General features: G+C 44.1%; 1 protein-coding gene across 1 annotated transcript; it reads left to right on the top strand.

Moving 5' to 3' along the window:
* Window positions 1-3,541: 3,541 nt before the first annotated feature.
* On the top strand, window positions 3,542-22,057 carry MLX (MAX dimerization protein MLX). Its single transcript, XM_068127457.2, has 8 exons — window positions 3,542-3,634; window positions 3,752-3,818; window positions 4,624-4,722; window positions 7,096-7,193; window positions 11,753-11,855; window positions 13,046-13,145; window positions 16,241-16,442; window positions 20,974-22,057. The coding sequence occupies exons 1-8, from the start codon at window positions 3,593-3,595 to the stop codon at window positions 21,028-21,030; spliced, it is 768 nt and encodes a 255-aa protein (XP_067983558.1). The 5' UTR covers window positions 3,542-3,592; the 3' UTR covers window positions 21,031-22,057.
* Window positions 22,058-22,563: the final 506 nt, after the last annotated feature.

Below are 22,563 nucleotides of genomic sequence, written 5' to 3'. Positions count from 1 at the left end.
CATAAGGGCCTTCATTTGTATAAAAAAAAAGGTTCAAATCCACCAACGGCGCTGCTACGGTCGCGGGCGTGGACGCCGTGGCCACCTCGTGCACGACAACGCTATTTTGCGACCCTGCCGCCCTCCCTGCTTCGCTCTCCTCCCGTCCCTCAATTTGGTCCTGGACCGACCCTGCCTCACTCTCCTCTACCGGACCCCAGCTGTCTTGATCCGCCATAGCGCGACTTTCAAAATTCGGGTTTTTATTTTTTTTTGTAAAACACAATCAAATTTCGCCGTTATAATTTCGAGCGCGGGAAACGCGCTCCGGATCGAATTCTACCTCCCAACACCAATTGTTACCCTAGTGGTACAATTGGTGTTCCAAAATTTGGGCCTAATAAATTTAGTCCCAGGTTCGAATCCGACACTCCTGACACCAAATGTTACAGACACGACTTTGATGTTAGGGTGGGCCGAGCGGAATGGCCGCCGTGTCCGCACAAGTTACCCGATTATACTCGAACGTTGCCGAGTCGCGCTACGCTAAATCAATTGAGGAAAAGGACACAACGGCTGGGTTAAAATGACACGACACCAAGGGTTCAGTTCTCAAGACCTCCGGAGGAGGTTATATTAGGGCGGAAGGTCAGATTACAATGACAAGAGGGACAGCATAGAAAGGCAGGCACTTAGACACACTCTTATATTAGCCCCGACAGACGACAGATAAACGGGACAAAACTGACTCACACGGGGATTGATGGCAAGGAAAGCGGGTAGTCGATGGCTCAAGGTGCACTCTTGGCTCAAGGACAGAATCGACCCGGTCCGGTCCAGAGATGCAGTAGGTCTCACTCAGCGCTCGGAGGTGGTGACTGGCTCTTCTTCAAGCTGGGGGCGCATCTCACGTCACGTCCGGTAAGTCGCTGCGTATATCCGGCGGGGAGTGACACGCCCTCGGCTCGTTAGCTCCGCCCCAGATGGAATCGGCCCGTTGCTTCTCATTGGGTGCGTGCGGGGGGGTTACCGGCTCCGCCCTTGACGAGGGGCCGACAGGCAGCCCCTTCTTGGTAACCCCGTCGGCGCACATGGGTAATGGCGGCTAACCGAGCCGGAGTGAGGACGCACACTCCCCGCACGCCGCGCCGCGCCCCTCTGTTGTTGTAGTTGTTGTTGTAGTTGTTGTTGTAGTTGTTGTGGGGAAGATGGGAGGAGGTAAGGGGAGGTCCTAAACTCACTACTGGTGCCATACGATCACATTCTGGTGCAACGAAGAGTCAGAATTAATGGAAACGAGTCCTTAACTGACATAGACTAAGAATAACTAGCAAGATGTCCTATAGTTGTCTACGTGAGATGCGGTGAACCTGGGCACGACATTTAATGGGGGAAAAAGGGGAAGGTCGGTTCTACAGAGTGTTATTTACAGGCAATGGGACTAGGGAATGGGGGATTGGGGATAGTTGGGGAGTATTGGGGAAATAGGGGAGTATTTACAAGCGGATATTGAGGCCAAGTCCCATATCCGCAACAATATTCAGTTTAAACAAGCTCTTGCCTCTGTGGTGACGTGGGGCGAGGCGAGCGTAGCGAGCTGATCCACGCTAGTACTGTATAAAGAATATACTGAAGGAGCTGTGCTCCTACGCGAGTTAAAAGGATTGACGCGACAAAAGACGGGAATTCATCCGAGTTTCTTTATCCAACAAAACCAAACTCGGGTACTCTGAAAAGCCCGTTTATCGGGCAGCAATATACAGTATATACAATCAAACGCGGCGAGAGTGGGCGTGCCCGGGCGGCCTGGGCGAGCCCGGGAAAGGCACGTCTGGATATGCCCGGGAAAGGCGAGACTGAGCGTCGGGCGGCCCGGGCGAGCCCGGGAAAGGCAAGTCTGGATATGCCCGGGAAAGGCGAGACTGAGCGTCTCCGGGTGGCCCGGGCGAGCCCGGGAAAGGCAAGTCTGGACATGCCCGGGAAAGGCGAGACTGAGCGTCTCCGGGCGATCTGGGCGAGCCCGGGAAAGGCGAGACTGAGCGTCTCCGGGCGGTCCGGGCGAGCCCGGGAAAGGCAAGTCTGGACATGCCCGGGAAAGGCGAGACTGAGCCTCTCCGGGCGGTCTGGGCGAGCCCGGGAAAGGCAAGTCTGGACATGCCCGGGAAAGGCGAGACTGAGCGTCTCCGGGCGGTCTGGACATGCCCGGGAAAGGCGAGACTGAGCGTCTCCGGGCGGCCCGGGCGAGCCCGGGAAAGGCAAGTCTGGACATGCCCGGGAAAGGCGAGACTGAGCGTCTCCGGGCGGTCTGGGCGAGCCCGGGAAAGGCGAGACTGAGCGTCTCCGGGCGGCCCGGGGGAGCCTGGGAAAGGCAAGTCTGGACATGCCCGGGAAAGGCGAGACTGAGCCTCTCCGGGCGGTCTGGGCGAGCCCGGGAAAGGCGAGTCTGGACATGCCCGGGAAAGGCGAGACTGAGCGTCTCCGGGCGGTCTGGGCGAGCCCGGCACAGCGATTGCTCCCCGGTTGCGTCCCCGGCAGGTGCAAGGCGATTGTGTATGTTCAGCGGCAACCGCTACAATACTGTAATTGTTTCTAAAAGGGCGTACAGAATAGACTGGGGTGTGTTCCGTTAGCAAGCGGCTTCCTTAACCGCTCGCCAGGCTGCTTGCAAAGCGGTTGATACGGAACGGCTGGCTTGGCAAGCGATAGCAAGCTGCCTGCTAACAGAATACACCCCACCTGTGATCGCTTGCTCCTCTTGCCAAGCGGCTTGCAAAGCGGTTGGTACGGAACGGTTAGCTTGGCAAGCGATAGCAAGCTGCTTGCTTATGGAATACAATCCTGAATATAAATGTATTAAAAATAACAAGAGATGGAATTATAAAAGCAGTTTCCATTAAACAAATGTTTACAAACTCCAAGGAAAAAACACGTTACAATAAACAAATTGATGTTTTTCATTTTTGAAAACCAAATAGGCTTTAGGTATGTGTTGGAATTTTATTGTCACGGATTAAAACTACCGACCTCCGTGAGCGCTGAGAAGAAAAGATTGGCATTGCCAATATCTTATACTTCTGACATTTTCAACCAATCGTTAAAAATCAAGTTCGCAAATGTTATACTTAACGGTTGCCATCTGAATTCTAAATCATTGGCGAATGAGAGCGCCTCCGCCTCGCCGCCTCCCCCTTGCGGTGCAAAATAGCAAATCGCAGTGTGCTGCCTGCCTCTGGTGAGATCGCAGTGTGGACGGAAATTTAGATATTTAGAGAGATGCTTTTACCTTACCGTGTTGTATTCCGCTTGTGTTCTTTACTTCTTTCATTTAAATACACCTGTAATATTTGTTTTTATTTTTGTGGCTGCTAATTGTCTGAAGAGATTTTGGGACGGTGTAGAAGTAAGGATTCCGGATCTTCAGTTGCAACGATGCAATTTATTTTCTATTTAATTTCCATTTTAATACACATCCTAGAAGTTGTCATTAGTTCATCGAGTTAAAATTAAAGTCTTAAAGTATGTCTTTGAGGGAAAATGGAGTTGAATAACAATAAGCACACCCAAAGGAAGTAGCCATCGTATTGAATGTTTTGGTAGCCCAGATTCAAGAAACATGGCGGATGGGTACTTAGGGTCGGTAGACGATCAGTGGCGGGTACGAATTTTTTTTTTTAAAGAATGGCACAGACATTTTATGTTTGTTGCTATTTTATCGACGTTTGTAACTTAAGAAAGCCGCATTTAAACTGTTTTTTCTTTTTTCTTTTTACAGGCAGCACTAACCAGACCCAGCAACAACAACTCTGATCCGAGTTTCAGCGACAGTGGAATCGATACCTGTCAGTACCATTATTCTCCACCGACACCTTCTCCACCTCCACCTTCTACACCACCACCTTCTACGCATCCACCTTCTCCACTACATCATCCACCTTCTCCACTACATCCACCTCCAACTCCACCACCATTTCCACCCCCACCTCCAAGTCCTCCACCTCCAACTCCCCGTCCTCCCTCCACCTCCTCCACCTCTGCGCCCTCCCTCCACTTCCTCCACCTCCCCGTCCTCCACCTCCACATCCTCCGCCACCTCCTCCTCCAAATCCTCCACCTCCACCTTCTCCACCTCCCCGTCCTCCACCACAACTCCACATCCTCCACCTCCAACTCCTCCACCTTCACGTCTTCCACGTCCTCCACGTCCTCCACCTCCTCCTCCACATCTTCCACCACCTCCACTTCCACATCTTCCACCACCTCCTCCTCCTCCACATCCACGTCCTCCACATCCTCCTCCACCTCCACCTCCACATCACCCTCATTTGCCTTGAGGCCTTTGTTCCCTACAAGCAGCCTATATGGCAGTTATAGAAAGACTACACATTATTGAATATGGAACAGTTCCGGAGTTTCGTCCTCATTGACCAAGCCATGGTTTTTCATTGTTGTCGATGGCATTGATAAATTTGTCTTAAATGTACTTGTGTACCCTTGGGTTATATACCCATTCGTTCAGAATGAATGGATATACCCAGGGGAACACCTATCTAGGGATAGGGTGTTATCGATGATTTGTAGTTCAGTATAGATGTTTTTCTTTTTTCAAAAAACGTCGATGTGTTGTTTTTGTTTCATTTTTGACAGTTGGTGTTGAAGTTCAAGGGAAGCATGGTGTATCCTCAAGGGCAAACAGCATCGCCTCCAACACGGGCTCAAACAGTCCGTCATCTGTGCCCAATACGGGTAACCTTCACTCTTCATGGTTTTAATCATTGCACCAACACTCAATCGTTAAATATATAAACCTCTCCTCCATACAGTCACACAAAGTCACATAATCATCAGATGAAACAAAAAGCCATGGCTCACTCATGCAGAAGTTGGGATGAAATGATCATTTGGTATTGTGCGGAAGGAAAATGGCAGTCAATGAGGACACGATTGGGTAAGGAACAAACCGGCCCCATAATATGTAGGGACACGTGAGCATGCTAAGGGAATAGAGGGTGTATCTAGACAAAGGAGGTTTGAACAGATGAGAGGGATGAACCGACAGTGAGTACATTTGGAGAAGTGCGGGTGAGCTTAAGCGCTGGCAGGATGGCCTACAGATATGCACGCTCGCCTCGAAGTTGTCTAGCCTGCGTTTGAATGCCAATCCAGATATGCATCGTCATGTCAGTGTTTCATCAATGTGTGTGTCATCCCTGGGATGGACGTTAAACTGGGCGTAACGACAGCCCCGGCATTAGGAGGTGGACGTTAAAGACCCACGTGTGTCCTTTGTGAAGAGTAGGCATGCTATCGCTGGCACCATGAACAAATTCCTTGCCTAACTCCTGCTTCCTAACTCCTGCAATGGCAAACCACCCACTAATAACTCTTGCTCAGGAAGCTGCTTCGGTGGCACCGACGCTCTGTGAAGAGTATGGTACATCAGAAAGAGAGACAGGTGAGCTTTCGAGGTACGTTGATGAGAGGAGAAAAGGTTGGGAATATAAAGGATGTCGAGGTGGTGGTGGCTTTTCATCTTAAGGAGGGGAGGAAAGAACGTAACTGAACTGACCCAGGGGGGTGCTTCCACAGTTTGAAGGTGAGGAGGGAGGACGAGTCAAGAGAGTGTAGGTGAGCATATCGTCTAAATTTAGAAAGGGCAATAAGGTTTCGGATTGCTGTCAGAAAGAATGCATCTTGATGTATATTTAGAAGGACAAATGGCTGAAAGGATAGGTGGAGCAAGAGCAATGGTTAGGAAGGAGTAGGCCTTGCACTTCAGCCTTTTGCCAACTTGGTCCGTTTACTCTCAGGGATTTCGAGTCGACCACTTCCAGGGACACGAAGGCAAGATAAAGTGTCAGCTCAAAGAAGAGAGCCATCGCTTTGGCACCACAGGTGAACGCTTTGGACACATTTAGGAGCTGAGAAGTCCAATAAGTGACTTCGTTTTGTGGAGAATTCCAAGATGCCCTACTACCCTGGAGGTCCATAGTCATGACATGTCCATTGAAATTGCTGTGACCTCGTGCTTGAGGTTCAGAACAACCATTGTCACAAGAAGAAGAACAACAACAACCACCCATTGCTGAGTTAGCAGATGGTGCATGTCTAAGGTAGAATAGCCAGGACAGAAGCCAAATTATTATTGTTTTGTATGCAGCCTTTGGCTGGTAGTTGCATCATCGCTGGGAATGCGGCTGTGCCACTAATGCAGTGCCCCCTGTTTCCAGCAAGCTGGTACTCATTTTGCCGACTTCAGAAGGACGGCCGGCTGAGTCAACCCACCTGGTGTTATCTCGCGGCATGGCAGGGGCTTCAACTCAAGATCCTAAGCGAGCTACCTTGAGCGCTAAGCCAACACCAGGCTTTGAGAAGCCAAATTGGTGATGTAGTATTAAATAGTTGGAAGGAGATTAGCCTTGAGGCCTGCTGAGTTTTATTCCATTACATTGCTGATGTTGCGGAGAGGGCTAGATGGTCTTTAGTTCAGAGACTCTTTCTGACTTCAATATCTGATCAAGCTGTCTTTCGAATCCATAATATAAAGTGAGAATTTTAAATTTTTTCAATACTGTCAGAGGGTAGCCTAGGTATGTACACTCACCTCCAACCTGTCCAGCCTGGGTTTGAATCTTATTTCACAGTCACCGGTAAACGGTCATCGTAGTGTTTCACAAGCAGGGTGATTCATCAATATGTGTGTTGTACCTCGGATGGACCTTAAACTGAGCATCCCGTCTGCCAGCATTAGTTGGTGAGCGTTGAAATATCTCACTGTGTCCTTTGCAAAGAGTAGGCGAGCTATCGCCAGCACCTGAACAATTTTCAAATTCCTGCTTTAACCTACAGGGGGCACTGCAGCACAGCTGCACCCCCAGCAAGTGATGAACCTTGCACTGTATATGAAAGAAGAAGAATACTTTTAAAGCCACCATTTGTGCACTATTGTGGCTTTTATCCTGAAGATTATGTTGTGCACATTATGTCTGTTGTGCAATGATAAATTTTAAGTGGGGAATTGTTGTGTTTTTGACGAGACGTCACATGTGAAAATGTAGTTATTTGCATGTTCGCTTGACTTACAAATGCACCTTTTGCATCTCTGTGAATGTGCTTCAGATGATGAAGACAGTGATTATCGGCAAGAAATGTCTTGCAAGGATCGACGGCGGCAGGCACACACACAGGCTGAGCAGAAGAGACGTGACTCCATCAAGGTGTGGCACAATACCCTGTTTGAGGAACATGTATGTTTTGTCCCTCCTTCCCCCCCCCCCCCCCCCCATCCCCCCCAACTCACCTCCTCTCCATATTTTCTTATTTCTCTGGTTGGCTCTGTAATGATACTGCAAATTGATCCAGAGAGGTATCCAATCAATTGTAGTGCATTCTGGGAGTGAAAATATGCAGAAGATTGTCGAAACTCTTGCTGGTGAACCGTACTGCCTCCACTGTCAGATTTTCATCAATTGGCAGTTTTCCGTTTTGTTTTATACTTGTTTTGACTCAAAATTGCTTGATTTGTAGAGCTTCCTACCTCAATGCAAACTGCATATATTGCATCCCAAATTCTGTTAATGTACCATCATACATACTCAGCATCATGGGTTGACTCAGCCTGCCTTCCGTCCGAGGTCGGCAAATTGAGTACCAGTTCACTGGTAATTCCTTGTGTGTCGCAAGAGGCGACTAACAGGGTTGGCGGCAAGAAGGGCATCCGGCCATAAAACATTGCTTCAAAAAGGAGACCACGATGCCCGAAAAAAGGCCAACCCCTGCTCTGCGGGGAAAAATGGCCTCTAAAGGTGGTAGGCACCATCATACATACATCAATCCATGAAAATAGTAAATCGAAAAATTGTAGTAAAATCGACAAAACATTTCACGTCATTTATATTTTACACTAGATACCATGAATGAGTGAGTGATTGGTTTTTCTTGTGCCTGTGCTTAAGGCACAATCAAACCCAGCAATAAATACTGACTTAATTGGAAATTTAAATATATTTTATCCAAACGCACAGAAACGATTTTTGGCAATTGGCCGAGTTGAACAGAAATTTCCACAAAAAGTTTTTGAGAGATGCTGCGTAACCACACATCGGTGGAAGTGCTTGTGGAAGTGACGTCACAGCATGAGTAGACTGTTACTGAGCCTCCACATTGGAACATGCCTCACCGTAGCAATGGATTTTTTGCTGGAATACAACCATATCCTTGCAAACCGGAATACAGTGAAGCATAGCTAAACTACAACAGCACTCGGTAGGGCGCATACTAGTACCCGACTGCAAAGCCGCAATGAGCCGGCGAAGCCAAAGCCTCTTGCCACTATTTTACCCATCACTATGGCATCAGTAGGTTAGGTAGTTGGTAGTAGGTAGGTGTAGTATGTACCGTGCCTCGTTCAAAATGACACCATTTGCATTCTGGATGAGATTAAAATTGATAAAATTTCCTTCTTGATTAATTCGGTGAATTCCGTCTCAACTTCGGATATTTCCGGCCGTGAAAAACTATCCCCTACGGCCGCGAGATTTCTAAAAAATAATTCTTCGTCAATTTTAGAATATTTGACGCCGTTTTCAGCGTCCGAAATGTGGTAAAAAGCTTTTTTGAAATAATTTTTCAAATGCTCGAATCTCATTGGTTCCGATAATTGGTGACGATTTTCGTTGAAGATAACCAGGGCCCGTGTGGGCCCGGGGAACGAGGTTTGGTCTTAAAGTATTTTAATTACAAATTAGAGGTGCATAAGATTGTGAATCAAAAAAAGACGGGTGAAACAAACTCCTATTGAACTTTTTCGCAATTTTTTTATGCATACTTCCGCATCCGGAAGATGGCAGCCTCCATTGAGTGATTTGGTTTTTGAAATAATTTTTCAAATGCTCGAATCTCATTGGTTCCGGTGTTTGGTGACGATTTTTGTTGAAGATAACCAGGGCCCGTGCGGGCCCGGGGAACGAGGTTGGTCTTAAAGTATTTTAATTACAAATTAGAGGTGCATAAGATTGTGAATCAAAAAAAGACGGGTGAAACAAACTCCTATTGAACTGTTTTCGATTTGTTATGCATACCTCTGCATCCGCAAGATGGCGGCCTCCATTGAGCGATTTGGTGCGTCAAAGCTTCGAAATTCTCAAGGGATCCAGCAAAATCTGGCTTTTCAACATAATACGTACGCGTTCATTCACAACACCGGCTTTGCCGGCTACTACTGCCAGACTGTGAAGAGTTTGTGTTGTATCCCACTGATAGGCCGGATCTGGATCCGGACCTTAACCAAAATCTAATCAACTTGTTCTTGTCACCTATCCAAGTCATCCACCAAGTTTTGTCATAATCCGTCCAAAACCTTTTGAAATATTGTGCTAAATATAATTTTTTCCCCATCTCCCAACGGTGAAGAATCACGTTTTAAAAAAAATTATCAGATCCGGATCCTCACTAAAATCGAATCAATTTGTCATTGTCACTCAACCAACCTGTCCACCAAATTTCGTCTGAATCCATCCATAGCCTTTTGAGATATCCTGCTCACAGACAAAGAAACAGACAGACAGCCATGAAAACATAACCTCCGTCTACCTTTGGTGGCGGAGGTAACAATGTCCAAACTGCATACTACTTCGGAAGAACAAAGTGACAGTGATGGTGACATTGTGGAGAACGTGGACAGCGAAGGCTTAGATTGGTGTGAATGCGGACGTTGTGAAGAAATGCCTACAGCACGGGAACGTGCGTGTTGCCAGCACTGGGATTTATCATGTGATAAATTGAATGAAAACAACCGTTCTTCGGCAAATCGAGTTCCTCGGGTCGAGAATATTCTGAATCTGGACATTTTAGTTGCTTCTTTCATTAATTTTTTGATGTGGAAGTGGTCCGGCAAGTTGGCACCTGATACTTTGCAGAACAGGTATTGTTCCGTTTTTTCAGAGCTTTATGTTGAAAAATGGTTGGATAACTTGCGCAGATTCTACCAATGTTTTCTTTTTCATGTCGTGTCCCAGTAGATCGGCCTGTCTTTGTTGCTCCGTTTGAAAATGCCAAGGCTCGAAGTGGTCTTCGCAAACTATTTTGTGCCATCTGAAATAAAATTTGCCAACAGTTTGACCAGCTTCTATATAGGGAAGGTGCTTACTCTCTGTTCTCTAGATATTTATCCGCATTTGGGATCTGGAAATAGCTTTTACTGCACTTTCCTCTCACAGCCGTGCGCCTGGCACTCCCGCATCGTGCTTCCTGTACAAGCGCTATGACGACACATCCTCACAAAATCTCACTCTCGCACTAGCCCAATGCCGGTGATATTGACTCTTCCACCAAATCAAAAAATATTTGTACACAAATATTCCAATGAGGGTAACCAGGTCTGGATTGATAGGATTGCGTGCTTGAGGCTTTTAATTCCCGACCCCATTATAAGCTCTCAGAGTGGTGCTTTGTAGGCAGAGCATTGAATCACAGTGTGCCGTCCTTCAGATGGATGTTAAATAGGGTATCCCATCTGCATTAACTGGCACACTTTAAATATCCCATTGTGTCTTTTGCGAAGAGTTGGCGAGCTATCGCTTTACCGTGGATAATTTCTCGGGCCAAAAAATCTGTTCCAGTCGATTTTCGGGCCTGATCATCCACATCAGGAATGATTTGGGCTATACTTCCACTTCGGCCGACGACTGACCCCACGGAGAAGATGGAAGTTATTGGGGCCATTAAAGAAGTACTCGTAGTTGTTCAGGCTTTCTGATCAATCAATAGTAACCCCCCGCTCCCTACCACACTCAAACCCACCCCCTTCCCATCAATTGATGACATGGAAACAGCAACCCAATCTGTTCATGACATCATTGATTTCATTACGTTGCTGATGATGGGAAGATGGCTAAATGATCTTTAGTTCAGAGAGTCTTTCTGGCTTCGTCAATATCTGATCAAGCTGTCTTCTGAATCCATTATGTAAAGTGAACATTTTGTTTTCGGCTTTTTTTATTACTGTTAAAGGGGCTGGCAGGATAGCTTAAAGATATGTACACTCGCCTCTAGGCTATCTAGCCTGGGTTTCAATGTCAGCCCAGGTATAAACGGTCACCCTGGTGTTTCACGGGCAGTGTGATTCATCAATATGTGTGCTGTCCCTCCGATGGATTGGAAATGGGGCGTCCCGTCTGCCAGCATTAGTTGGTGGGTGTTAAATATCGCACAGTGTCCTTCGCGAAGAGTAGGCAATCTATCGCCGGCACCCTGACCAAATTACCAAATTCCTCTGAAACTGCGGCACAGCCATGCCCTCAGTCAACGAATCGATGCTACCCTGCAGCCCTGTGCTGCATATGAAAGAAGAAGCAGGCAGGGAGATTCATCAATGTGTGTGCCGTCCATCAAATGGACGATAAACTGGTTGATGCATCTGCCAGCAGTTGCTGGTGGACCTTATATATCTCATGGCGTCCTTCGCACAGCGTAGGCGAGCGATAGCTGGCACCTTGAACAAACTACAAGTCCCTGCTCTAACCTACAGGGGGCACACAGGATTGCATCGTTTTTGGTCATTTTATTGCTCATTCTTCCTTCTCATTAGTCATTTTGACACCAATTTTAGCCGAATTCGCTTTCTTTTGTGCGTGTGGGTGTGTGTGCTCGTGCGCACAAACATGGGAACTTAAGAACATGAGCTGAATTTTATTTATTCTATTTCGACTTGTAAGCATGCCAAAGGTAGACATTATTCTTCCTGCATACACTATTAGCAAGTTCTTTTCTTTTTCAGAAAGGCTATGATGACTTGCAGGTCATTGTACCAACATGCCTGCAGCAGCAGGAGGCAGCCGTTGGCACTCAGAAAATGAGCAAAGCTACAATTCTTCAGAAAAGTAAGACTTTTTCAGGTTCACCTTTCAGTGTTTTTTTTGTTTTTTTTTACTCCACCGCAGCCGAAGGCCAAAGGCATTTTGTTTTCAGATTGTCCATCCGGCTGACCGGCCATGCCTCCGTCTGTCCGTTATCGGGTTTGTACACAGTCAAGGCTCGTGGAAGAGCTAAAAAACAGAATGAATCAGGATGCAACATGACAAAAGGAACAGCAGAAAGAGAAGGGGGAAATGCCAACAGCTGGACCAAGGGAGAAAATAAACGGAGACGGACAAACAAGGATGAGGGGTAGGGAAGAATGCGGGTAAGGATGAGAGGAGGGGAGAATGCAGGGGGTGAATAAGGTGGATACAGAAGCAAAATTTGGGGGGAGAGGTGGTTTAACGGGTGTAGAAAAGATATAAGTTTTGTATGGGTGGGTGATCTCAGATGGTGGTGAACAGCTGTCTTGAAGACTTGATACTTGGACTGATATTGAAGAGAGTGTGGAATTTGGTTCCACAGGTGGGGAAAAAAAAGAAGAACAAAGGAGTGAAGGTGAGCAGTAATCCTGGATTTTGGGAGTTTCACTCGAAGCTGGTGGACTGCATGCGCCGTGCAGAAACCTCGGACCGCACAAAGCACAGAGAGGGCAGAGGGTGCACGACCAGAAAGGAGGCAGAAGAAGACAGAGACCACTGACCAGTCTGTGATGGCAAAGTGATAAGTCCATATATGCAGGAGAATCCAATGATCCTGAAGGCGATCTTTCATGGCGGGAGATTCCATTGATCTTGAAGGCGATATTCATGATGTGAGATTCCAATGATCTTGAAGGTGATCTTCATGATGTGAGATTCCAATGATCTTGAAGGCGATCTTCATGATGTGAGATTCCAATGATCTTGAAGGCGATCTTCATCATGGGACATTCCATTGATCTTAATACTGTATTTTGATTCCAGCTGCTCATTATTGGTAGTAAGAATGTTTCTTCCCCTCCCACTTACAAACACCCTGGCATAGACTACCTCTAGCCTTGAAACCTGAGAATGTTTGGAACTTTGCAGCAGCTTTTACATTCTGAGTAGGAAACATCATTCAGTTTTAAAGACATTGGTGTAAATCCTTTCAAAATATATTTCTGTGGAGTCGTCTTATTTGCTTTATTTTAAATGGATGAAAAGCAAGATTAACATGACTTTTCTTTCAGCAATTGACTACATTCAGTTTTTGCATAAAGAAAAGAAAAGGCAAGAAGAGGAACTTTCTATCCTGCGTAAGGATGTGATGGCTCTGCAGATAATGAAAGAGTAAGTTCTTTGTTCATTCATTTGTAGTAGTTGACTATGTCTCACTCGTCAAACGCCAACATATCCTGGAAAAAAAACAATCGCGCCTGTGTCTGAAGGAAGCTGTTCAGTTTGACATTTTTAATACGAAATAGGCAAAGCCTAGAAACCAGCCAAACCCATTATAATTACCCATTAGAATTACCCTTTATAATTACCCATTAGAATAACCCTTTATAATTATCCATTAGAATTACCCTTTGAAACCCATTTGAATTACTATTTATAATTACCCATTACAATTACCCTTTAGAACCCATTAGAATTACTATTTATAATTACCCATTACAATTACCCTTTAGAACCCATTAGAATTAACCTTTATAATTATCCATTAGAATTACCCTTTAGAACCCATCAGAATTATCCTTTAAAACACATAAGTATCCTTGAGAACGCTTTAGAATTAAACATGATGTGTTAGAAAGGTTCTTCTTCTTCATTGTGGACGGATGGAAGGAAGGGCACAGCCAAATATTGAAGTGGCTTCGCCGCTTTAAAAAGTCCTTTTCATTCCATCTCAAACTATTACACATTATAAGGATTTCGATGTAACTCTTTTGCTTTACATGACAATAGAATGTAGCTTGGAGCTCTAGATGTTTATCAGGGGCAGTTGGATAATGCTGTGTTGTTAAACATTGAACTTCTTACCCTTTTATCCTGAAAAATCTTATTTTTATTGTACCTTTCTCCTTTGTGCAATTTTGTGATGCATCTTTGCTGCACTCTTCTTCAATCGTTGAACTACTCAATTATTTATCACACTTTCGTGAATAACCTTAAACTTACGTGTGTGCGTGTGTGTGGGCCTAGACACTGGAATTTCAAAGACCTACAAAATAAGTAACGATATCAAAACAGACTTGATACAACACCATGCAAATCACTCAAAGGTGAGAAGACTGTTAGTTCCGGATAAACACCATAAATTACCATTCATTTACTGGATCCCAAAAATGCACAAACACCCTTGCAAGATGAGGTTCATCATCGCAAGTAGAGAATGTAGTTTGAAACCTATGTCGGGTAGTATAACAGCGGCAATGAAACTAATCTATAAATGCTTAAAAAACTACCATGAAAAAGTGAAGTTTTATTCTGGTATTAAGAAATTCTGGATCATTGGACAATTCCAAACCGGTAATCGACAGTATCCACAACATTAATAACAAGGGTAAGGCAAAATGTCTTTCAACCTTTGATTTTTCCACATTGTACACAAACATTCCACATGACAAGCTGGTAACCGCATTGGACAGAGCAATAGATAAAGCATTTGCAGGAGGTAATAGAGTATACATTAATGTATATCAAAACAGAGCACACTGGTCTGTAAAGGATAATCAATATTCATGTAGGTTTTCAAAAAGTAAACTCAAAGAAAGTATTCGATTTCTGCTAAACAACAGTTTCTCTACATTTGGCAACAATATACTCCAGCAGACAGTGGGCATACCCATGGGTTCAGATCCGGCCCCTTTCTTTGCAAATTTGTTTCTGCACATGTACGAGTTTGATTGGGTCCAGAACATGTGCAGGAATAAATTAACAACTGCATGAAGATGCGGAAACTTCTTCAGGTTCATTGATGATTTGTTGGCAATTAATGATGGATTTATATTTGAGCAGCTTCATGATGACATATATCCAAAATAACTTGAATTTAAAAAGGAAAACCAAACTTCCACTTCAGTTTCCTTTTTAGAATAACAAATTGATATCCAGAATAATAAATTTCACACCAAATTATTTGATAAACGAGATGCATTTCCATTCCACATTGTCCGAATGCCTTTCTTAGACAGCAACATTCCTAAAAAGCTATTTTATGGTATGGTTGCAGGTGAAATAATTAGGACTGTGAGAGCAACCACACACAGCTCTGAACTTGTCAATAAATTACAACAACTAGTCAGACGTATGCTAGCACAGGGGGCTACAGTTGGTAGATTAAAACAAGTTTTCTTTAAAATCACAAAAAGGCACCAAATTGAATTTGTGAAATACAATACGAATATTTAAAATATTATTCATGAGATATTTATGTAAATACAGTACAATATAATAATTAAATATACTACAAATCAATGTTGCTAGAAATCAGTGGTTGCTAGGTTACAGGAAGCATGCAAAAAACCGTTATAGGTGACAGTTTGAACATTCGAAATACAGTTTGATCCAGAGGTAGGTGGTGTGGTCATGCTGGCAGGTAGATATGGTTAATTTAAGGTTTAAGGCATGATTTAATGTATTATCATATTATCGAGTGTGTAAGGAAAGTTATAAATATATGATAATACATTAAATCCTATGGCGAGTAAAGTTGGAATAAATGATGTTGCATTGATGGGTTGACTGAATGCCTGGACGCAACTGAGGTTATGTATCTACTGATGTACCATCAATTGATGTGGATCCATGATTGAGGTTGTGCATCTACTGATGTACCATCTATTGATGTGGATCCATGATCGAGGTTGTGGATCCGCCGTTTGGAGAGGTCCTGGGCTGAAAGGATTGAAACCTCGGGAAGAACGGTGCCCAGCTGATGATCCGTGCAGTCGGGAAACTAGTCAATTGCTTACAGGTTAAGGTTCTTGCTTTAGGTAGAGGAACTATGTTTTGAGGTTTACAATTTAAATAAAGTTGAATATGGGATGTTGTGAAATTAACATCATTTACAGCAATCCTTTAAATTATTTATATTTAAGTTTAAGAACAACCAACACTGTACAATTGATTAAATGCATTTTTAAATAAGAATTGAAAAAGAGAAATAAGAATTGAAAATCATTAGATAGAATTGTGAGGAACAAAAATAAAAAAAACAAGGTGTGTGTGTGTGTGTGTGTGTGTGTGTGTGTGTGTGTGTGTGTGTGTGTGTGTGTGTGTGTCTGTGTGTGTGTGTGTGTGTGTGTGTGTGTGTGTGTGTGTGTGTGTGTGTGTGTGTGTGTGTGTGTGTGTGTGTGTCTGTGTGAGACCTCTGAGGAACAGAAATGAAAATGTGTGTTTTTCTTTGATTGTATGTTGTCTCCGCATTCTTACATTTTCAGCAACTATGAACAAATAGTTCGGGCCCACCAGAATGCCCCTCAGGAGGATCAAGACCAGGTGTCGGACGAACTGCAGTTCAGCATTTTCCAGAGCATGATGGATGTGCTTTTTCAGTCTTTCGCCACTTCGGTCTCTGTCTTGAGCTTCCAGGAGCTTTCTGCTTGTGTTTTCAGCTGGCTGGAAGAACACTGTAAACCACAGGTGTGATTTTGCTTGTACTCATTATGATACGCTTCTTGAACGAGTTTCTCCATCGTAGCCTTTTACTTAAATACGACATGTATCAAGTTGGTAATTTAACACCTTGTGAGCCTCTGTTCATGCCAATTCATGATTCAGCTTTTTGCTTAAATTTGGTGAAAAGCAGAATTTTTTGTGTATGTGGAAATAATTCACAAGACCTGTTAAACCAAATAAAATTTATATTTGCATGAAAAAGTATTAGTGGATTACAGCAATACCCCGGCCTACGTCATTAATTGGTTCCATAAGCCGTGACGTAACTCGGTTTTTGACGTAAACCGGGCGTAATGCCTTAAAAATGCCTTAAAATGAAGACAAACCATGCAGCATTGATGTTAAGCACTGCCTGGTAGATGTTATAGTTTTTCCAAAACTGCCGGATGTTGATGCCTTTCTCCTCCGACGTTGCATCGACAGCCTGACGAAGAGTGCGGCGGAGATAGTAGCGCTTAAAAAGCGCTATCACACCCTGGTACATAGGCTGGATGAGCGATGTGGTGTTGGGTGGCAAATACACCAGTACACCACCTTCGCATTGGGGTCGAAATCACCGAGGTTAGTGGGATGGCCAGGTGCATTGTCCAAAATCGGCAGCAATTTAAATTGAATTTTCTTCTCTCGACAATAGCTCTTGACAGCCCGAATGAAATGATTGATGAACCATTCTTCAAAAATTATGACGGTTACCCATGCCTTCATATTATTCAACCAAATGACGGGAAGAGACGCCTTCGGGATGTTCTTACGTGCCCGGGGGTTCACCGCATGATACACCAAGAGCGGCTTCAGCTTGAAGTCGCCGGTGCAATTACCCCCAAGCATTAGTGTTAGCCGCTCCTTCGCGACTTAGTAGCCTGGCATGGTCATCTCCCCCTTCGATATAAAGGATCTGTCGAGCATCCTCTTCCAAAAAAGGCCCGTTTTCGTCGACGTTGAAGATCTGCCCGGGCAAGAATCCCTCGTCCTCAATGATCTTCTTCAATGTGACAGGAAATTCCTCGGCGGCTAAGGCGTCGGCAGCTGCGGCTTCGCCCTGAATCTTGACGTTGTGCAAGCTGAAGCGCCGTTTAAAGCGTGCAAAGCATCCAGAGCTTGCAACGATGGTTGTGTCCTTATCCTCCGGGTACTTCTTCAGAAGATCCTGGAACAAAGACTTCGCCTTCTCCTGTATCAGCAGCTGGCTCGTTGGTATGCGTTCGTATTGGTATGCGTTGGTATTATGATGTAGGAGTGACGTAAAGTCGCACATAATGACGTTCGCTGAACTGAAATTTACTCTCGAAGAGTTGCGTAAAGTTGGATTTGACGTAGGTCGAAATGGCGTAAAACGGGGTATTGCTGTACTGGTATTAATCCCATTGCAAGCATAAGGGCACACACCAGTTTGAGGAATGTACAACAAATGGTAAATCAAAAAGTCTTTCCCCTGCCATGTATTTTTTTTAATTCAACAAAACTCCACACAGATAAGAGTCTGTAGTTTCCAGCCCGTGTTGTGCATTTTTATGCCTCTGCCGACAAAGTCGCTGGAGGCATTATGTTTTCGGGTTGTCCGTCCGTCCATCCATGCATCCGTCCGTCCGTGATCAGTTTTCGTTACCGCGACAACTTGAGAATGGCTGAAGGGATCTAAGTCTTGGTACAGGTATGTATAATGCGGTAAAGATGAACTGATTATAATCAGATGAACTGATATAATATATAATTATATATTGGGGTAAAGAGGTCAAAGGTCAAATGTCAGACCTCCCGGAAGGTAAAAATTCTGTTACTGAGCTAACTTGTGAACCAGTCATGGGATTTTCACCAAACCTGGTATAATTATATAGCATGATGCAAAGATGAACTGATTAGATTTTGGGGTCAAGAGGTCAACGGTCAGGAGTCATGTTAAGTAAAAAATATTTCATTACCACGATATCTTGAAAACGGTTGAAGGGATCCAAGACAAACTTGGTACAAGTATAATGATGTAGTATTATGGGCGAGGCATATCGATCGAGATCCCAACGTCGAACAGTTGCATTCTAGTTTTTCTAGCAGTTGGTGTGAAAATGTGATTATCTGCAGTGGCTTTCAAACTGGCTCTTGCCAATAGGCATTTCACTTTCCCTTCTGTTCTGCCACATGGACTCCTTTCCATGTTTCCTAGCAAAAATAAAATAAAAAATAAGCCATATAGTGGACTCCACTGCCTTTCTGATGATGGCATGCATTCGTAAAATGTAATGCAATTCATCTATTGGCTGATTAGCCACCATTATACATTTCTCCTTGCGTAACAAATGGCAAAATGATGGAGAGGTGTGTGAACATTATCCCGTTAGTAACCCTGTACAACATCTTTTCCTATGAAACGAATTTTCTGGTTGGCACAGGTCTGGAGGAAGAATCTCCTCCAATGATCACAGGTAAGCAGAGACTGCACTTTTGTGCCAAAATGTTTCTGACTTAGGTCCCTGTTCACACCAAACTCATGTAATATGTGCATGCGTGCATAACACCTAGCCTGGGAATCAAATCTCCAGGTTGAGAATCAAATCCAGACTAAACATGTCTAATGTAAATATACTTCCGATGTCCCTTCTCAGAAATTGACAAGATTTTATTAGTTGTCCTCAACTATATCCCTTCCTTCAACACCTCTTCAATGCCAATACAAGAACCCATGGAAGGCAGACTACTTATGAAGTCTTTGCATGTCAATATAAAGATTCTACACATACGCAACCTAAGAATGGATACAATTAATGTTGCCAATGCTGTTTGAAGTGGCTTGTGGGTTGTAGTTGGTTGTGACTTGTGAGGTAAGTATTTTAAAATGATAAAATCCATCAACACTGAAAGGGTACCAACGATTACAAACATTCAGCAATTTCCAGTATGAATTTGCTGAATGTTTGTAATCGACATAAAGCACGTCATGTTTTGCTCCATTGCACAGGTGGAAAAATGTAAACAATGTGGATCAACAAAGGATCTCACAAATATTTTATATTGGCATGATACGAGTCTACAATGTTAACGGCTTAAAAAGTTTTTGGCTTTTAACCTGAAATGTACAAAGGATTGATACTATATGGAGATTACATTTTGATTTGTCCGTTTAAAGTACATTTTTGTCCCCCGTCGCCCAGCGGAGCGAAAGGGGGACTATGGCTTTCCCCTCTGTCCGTGTGTCCGTCCGTCCGTGCGTGCGGGCGTGCGTGCGTGCGGCGTGCATGCATGCGTGCGGGCGTGTGCGTGCGTAAGCGAAGGACCGCATTCGAATTTGGTGTGTGGGTGCAACCCACGTCAAAATCCAAGATGGTCGCCGCCATGTATGTCTGATGCCATGTATGTCTGAACCTTGTAACCTGCATATCTTTAAAAATAAGCGAAGTACCAACTTCTAATCTGGTGTGTGGGTGTATCTAGGCATAAGGAAGAACGCTATTGAAAATTGGGTCGCCACGTCAAAATCCAAGATGGCCGCCGCCATGTATGTCTGAACCTTGTGAGATGAATATCTTGAAAAATAAGCGAAGTGCCAACTTCTAATTTGGTGTGTCGGTGTATCTCGGCATAAGGACGAACGCTATTGAAAATTGGGTCGCCACGTCAAAATCCAAGATGGCCGCCACCATATATATGTCTGAAACTTGTGAGCGAAATATCTCGAAAAATAAGCGAAGTACCAACTTCTAATCTGGTGTGTGGGTGTATCAAGGCATAAGGAAGAACGCTATTGAACATTGGGTCGCCATGTCAAAATCCAAGATGGCCGCCGCCATGTATGTCCGAACCTTGTGAGATAAATATCTTGAAAAATAAGCGAAGTACCAAGTTCTAATTTGGTGTGTGGGTGTATCTCGCCATAAGGAAGAACGCTATTGACAATTGGGTCGCCACGTCAAAATCCAAGATGGCCGCCACCATATATATGTCTGAAACTTGTGAGCGAAATATCTCGAAAAATAAGCAAAGTACCAACTTCTAATCTGGCGTGTGGGTGTATCTAGGCACACGGAAGAACGCTGTTTAAAATTGGGTCGCCACGTCAAAATCCAAGATGGCCGCCGCCATGTATGTCTGAATCTTGTGAGAAGAATATCTTGAAAGATAAGCGAAGTACCAACTTCTAATTTGGTGTGTGGGTGTATCTCGGCATAAGGAAGACCGCTATTGTAAAGTGGGTCGCCACGTCAAAATCCAGGACGGCCGCCACCATATATATGTCTGAACCTTGTGAGCGAAATATCTTGAAAAATAAGCGAAGTACCTTCTGGTGTGTGGGTGTATCTAGGCATAAGGAAGAACGCTATTGAAAATTGGGTCGCCACGTCAAAATCCAAGATGGCCGCCTCCATGTTTGTCTGACCCTTGTGAGCGAAATATCATATCATAGCATGTTTTCTGCGTGTTCCACTTTGTCAACTCACATCACTTCCCCGACGGGGGACCTAGGCGTAACGCTTGTATTAATTTATTTTGTTTGCTGTTGTTACAGATGTTGCAAGATATACTTGCCGGGGTGTTCAGGCGGCTGGGTGTACCATCATACTAGACATTGGCATGGTGGCGTTCCAACACCTGCGCTGAGTGGACCAGAATGTGTTTATAAAGTTTGCCTTCCCTGGAAGTCCACAGCAAATGTTGAACTTGAAAATGCAATGGATGTGTACATGTCTCATCTCCATCCTTGTTTTTCGTTTGTTTTTATTTTTTACTTTTTCTGTGTTATATAAGTATAGTTAAAACTACTTTGCTGCATTGAAATTTCTAAGAATCAGATTTTTAAAATGAAAGCAGAATTGTCAAAGCAGTTTCTTGTGTTGCTTTCTGAAAGTTTGTACTGTTTGATATATACGTGTAGATTATTATATTATAAACACACACTCAGTGGGGTACAAAAGTCTGAGTCCAGTTGTAAATTTATTAAATTGGATGTGATGATGAAATAAATTGTTATAATATGAAACCAAAAGCACTTTCTAGTGCTTTCCATGAAGTCTTTCGGATATAGTAACACTTATCATAACAGGAAAAGTCAAATCTGTGTTTACGTACACAGTATTCAAGAATCAGCATTGCCGCCTTAAGCCTTGAGAACTGCTTCAAATGTATTTGGCATTGATTAAATAATTAGTTTATGGATCATGTGCTTGAGTCTCTTTAACAGTTTTGTAATGCATACCAGAGCATAGTCTAGTGGCTTGTGGGTTCTCATCCTTGTGGGTTCTCCACCGACTGCTCTCATAAATTTGATCTCTCTCTCAAATTTATCGACCCTTCATTTATTCTGTTAAAAACAAAGTTTCAATGAATAACAACTATAATACATGAAATGAATGAATGAATGAATGATCGTTTTAAGGCCATTTTCCCCGCCAGAGCAGGGGTTAGCCTTGCGGGCCCCATGACAATCATGGTTCCCTGTATGAGGCAATGTTTTTATGGCCGGATGCCCTTCCTGGCGCCAACCCTAAGTCGCCTCTTACGATGCACAGGGATACGGTGTACCTATTCTAAACCGGGGTACACACTGGGAAACTATAATACATGAAAGAATATGAATAAATCTTGAAATTGTGGTATGAGGAAGCTTGGCATCATTTAGTTTAGTCGTGTGTGTGTGTGTGTGTGTGTGTGTGTGTGTGTGTGTGTGTGTGTGTGTGTGTGTGTGTGTGTGTGTGTGTGTGTGTGTGTGCGTGCGTGCGCTTACTAGTGGAGCTTTCTTTCAGAAGTTGGGGTGCATCTTACGTGCATACATAATACTGTCGCGCGAATGCCCTCGGTTAATACCGTGGGATCGTGGATGGCCAAACGAACTTTAATGGAGGCGTTTATTCAATGACGGGTTTGACTCAGTAGCATGGGAGGGAAGGAGGAAGAAGAAGAAGCGGCGAATGATCTTACCTGTCGCGATCTCACCGGCAGCTCCGATCCTGTAGGAAATGAACTCAAACGAACACGGGGGTAAAATGTACAAAAATAAACGATTTATTATGCGGAACCCGATACAAAGGAAACGCGACGGTAAAAACTAATTCCAAATTGGGACGTCCCCACACAGATTTCAAAAACGAGACAAAGGGAG

This window comes from Myxine glutinosa, chromosome 10, assembly GCF_964187855.1.
Source record: "Myxine glutinosa chromosome 10, kmMyxGlut1.1, whole genome shotgun sequence".
Taxonomy (NCBI): domain Eukaryota; kingdom Metazoa; phylum Chordata; class Myxini; order Myxiniformes; family Myxinidae; genus Myxine; species Myxine glutinosa.
The sequence above is the reverse complement of the archived record's forward strand: the minus strand, read 5'-3'. Positions and strand labels throughout refer to the sequence as shown.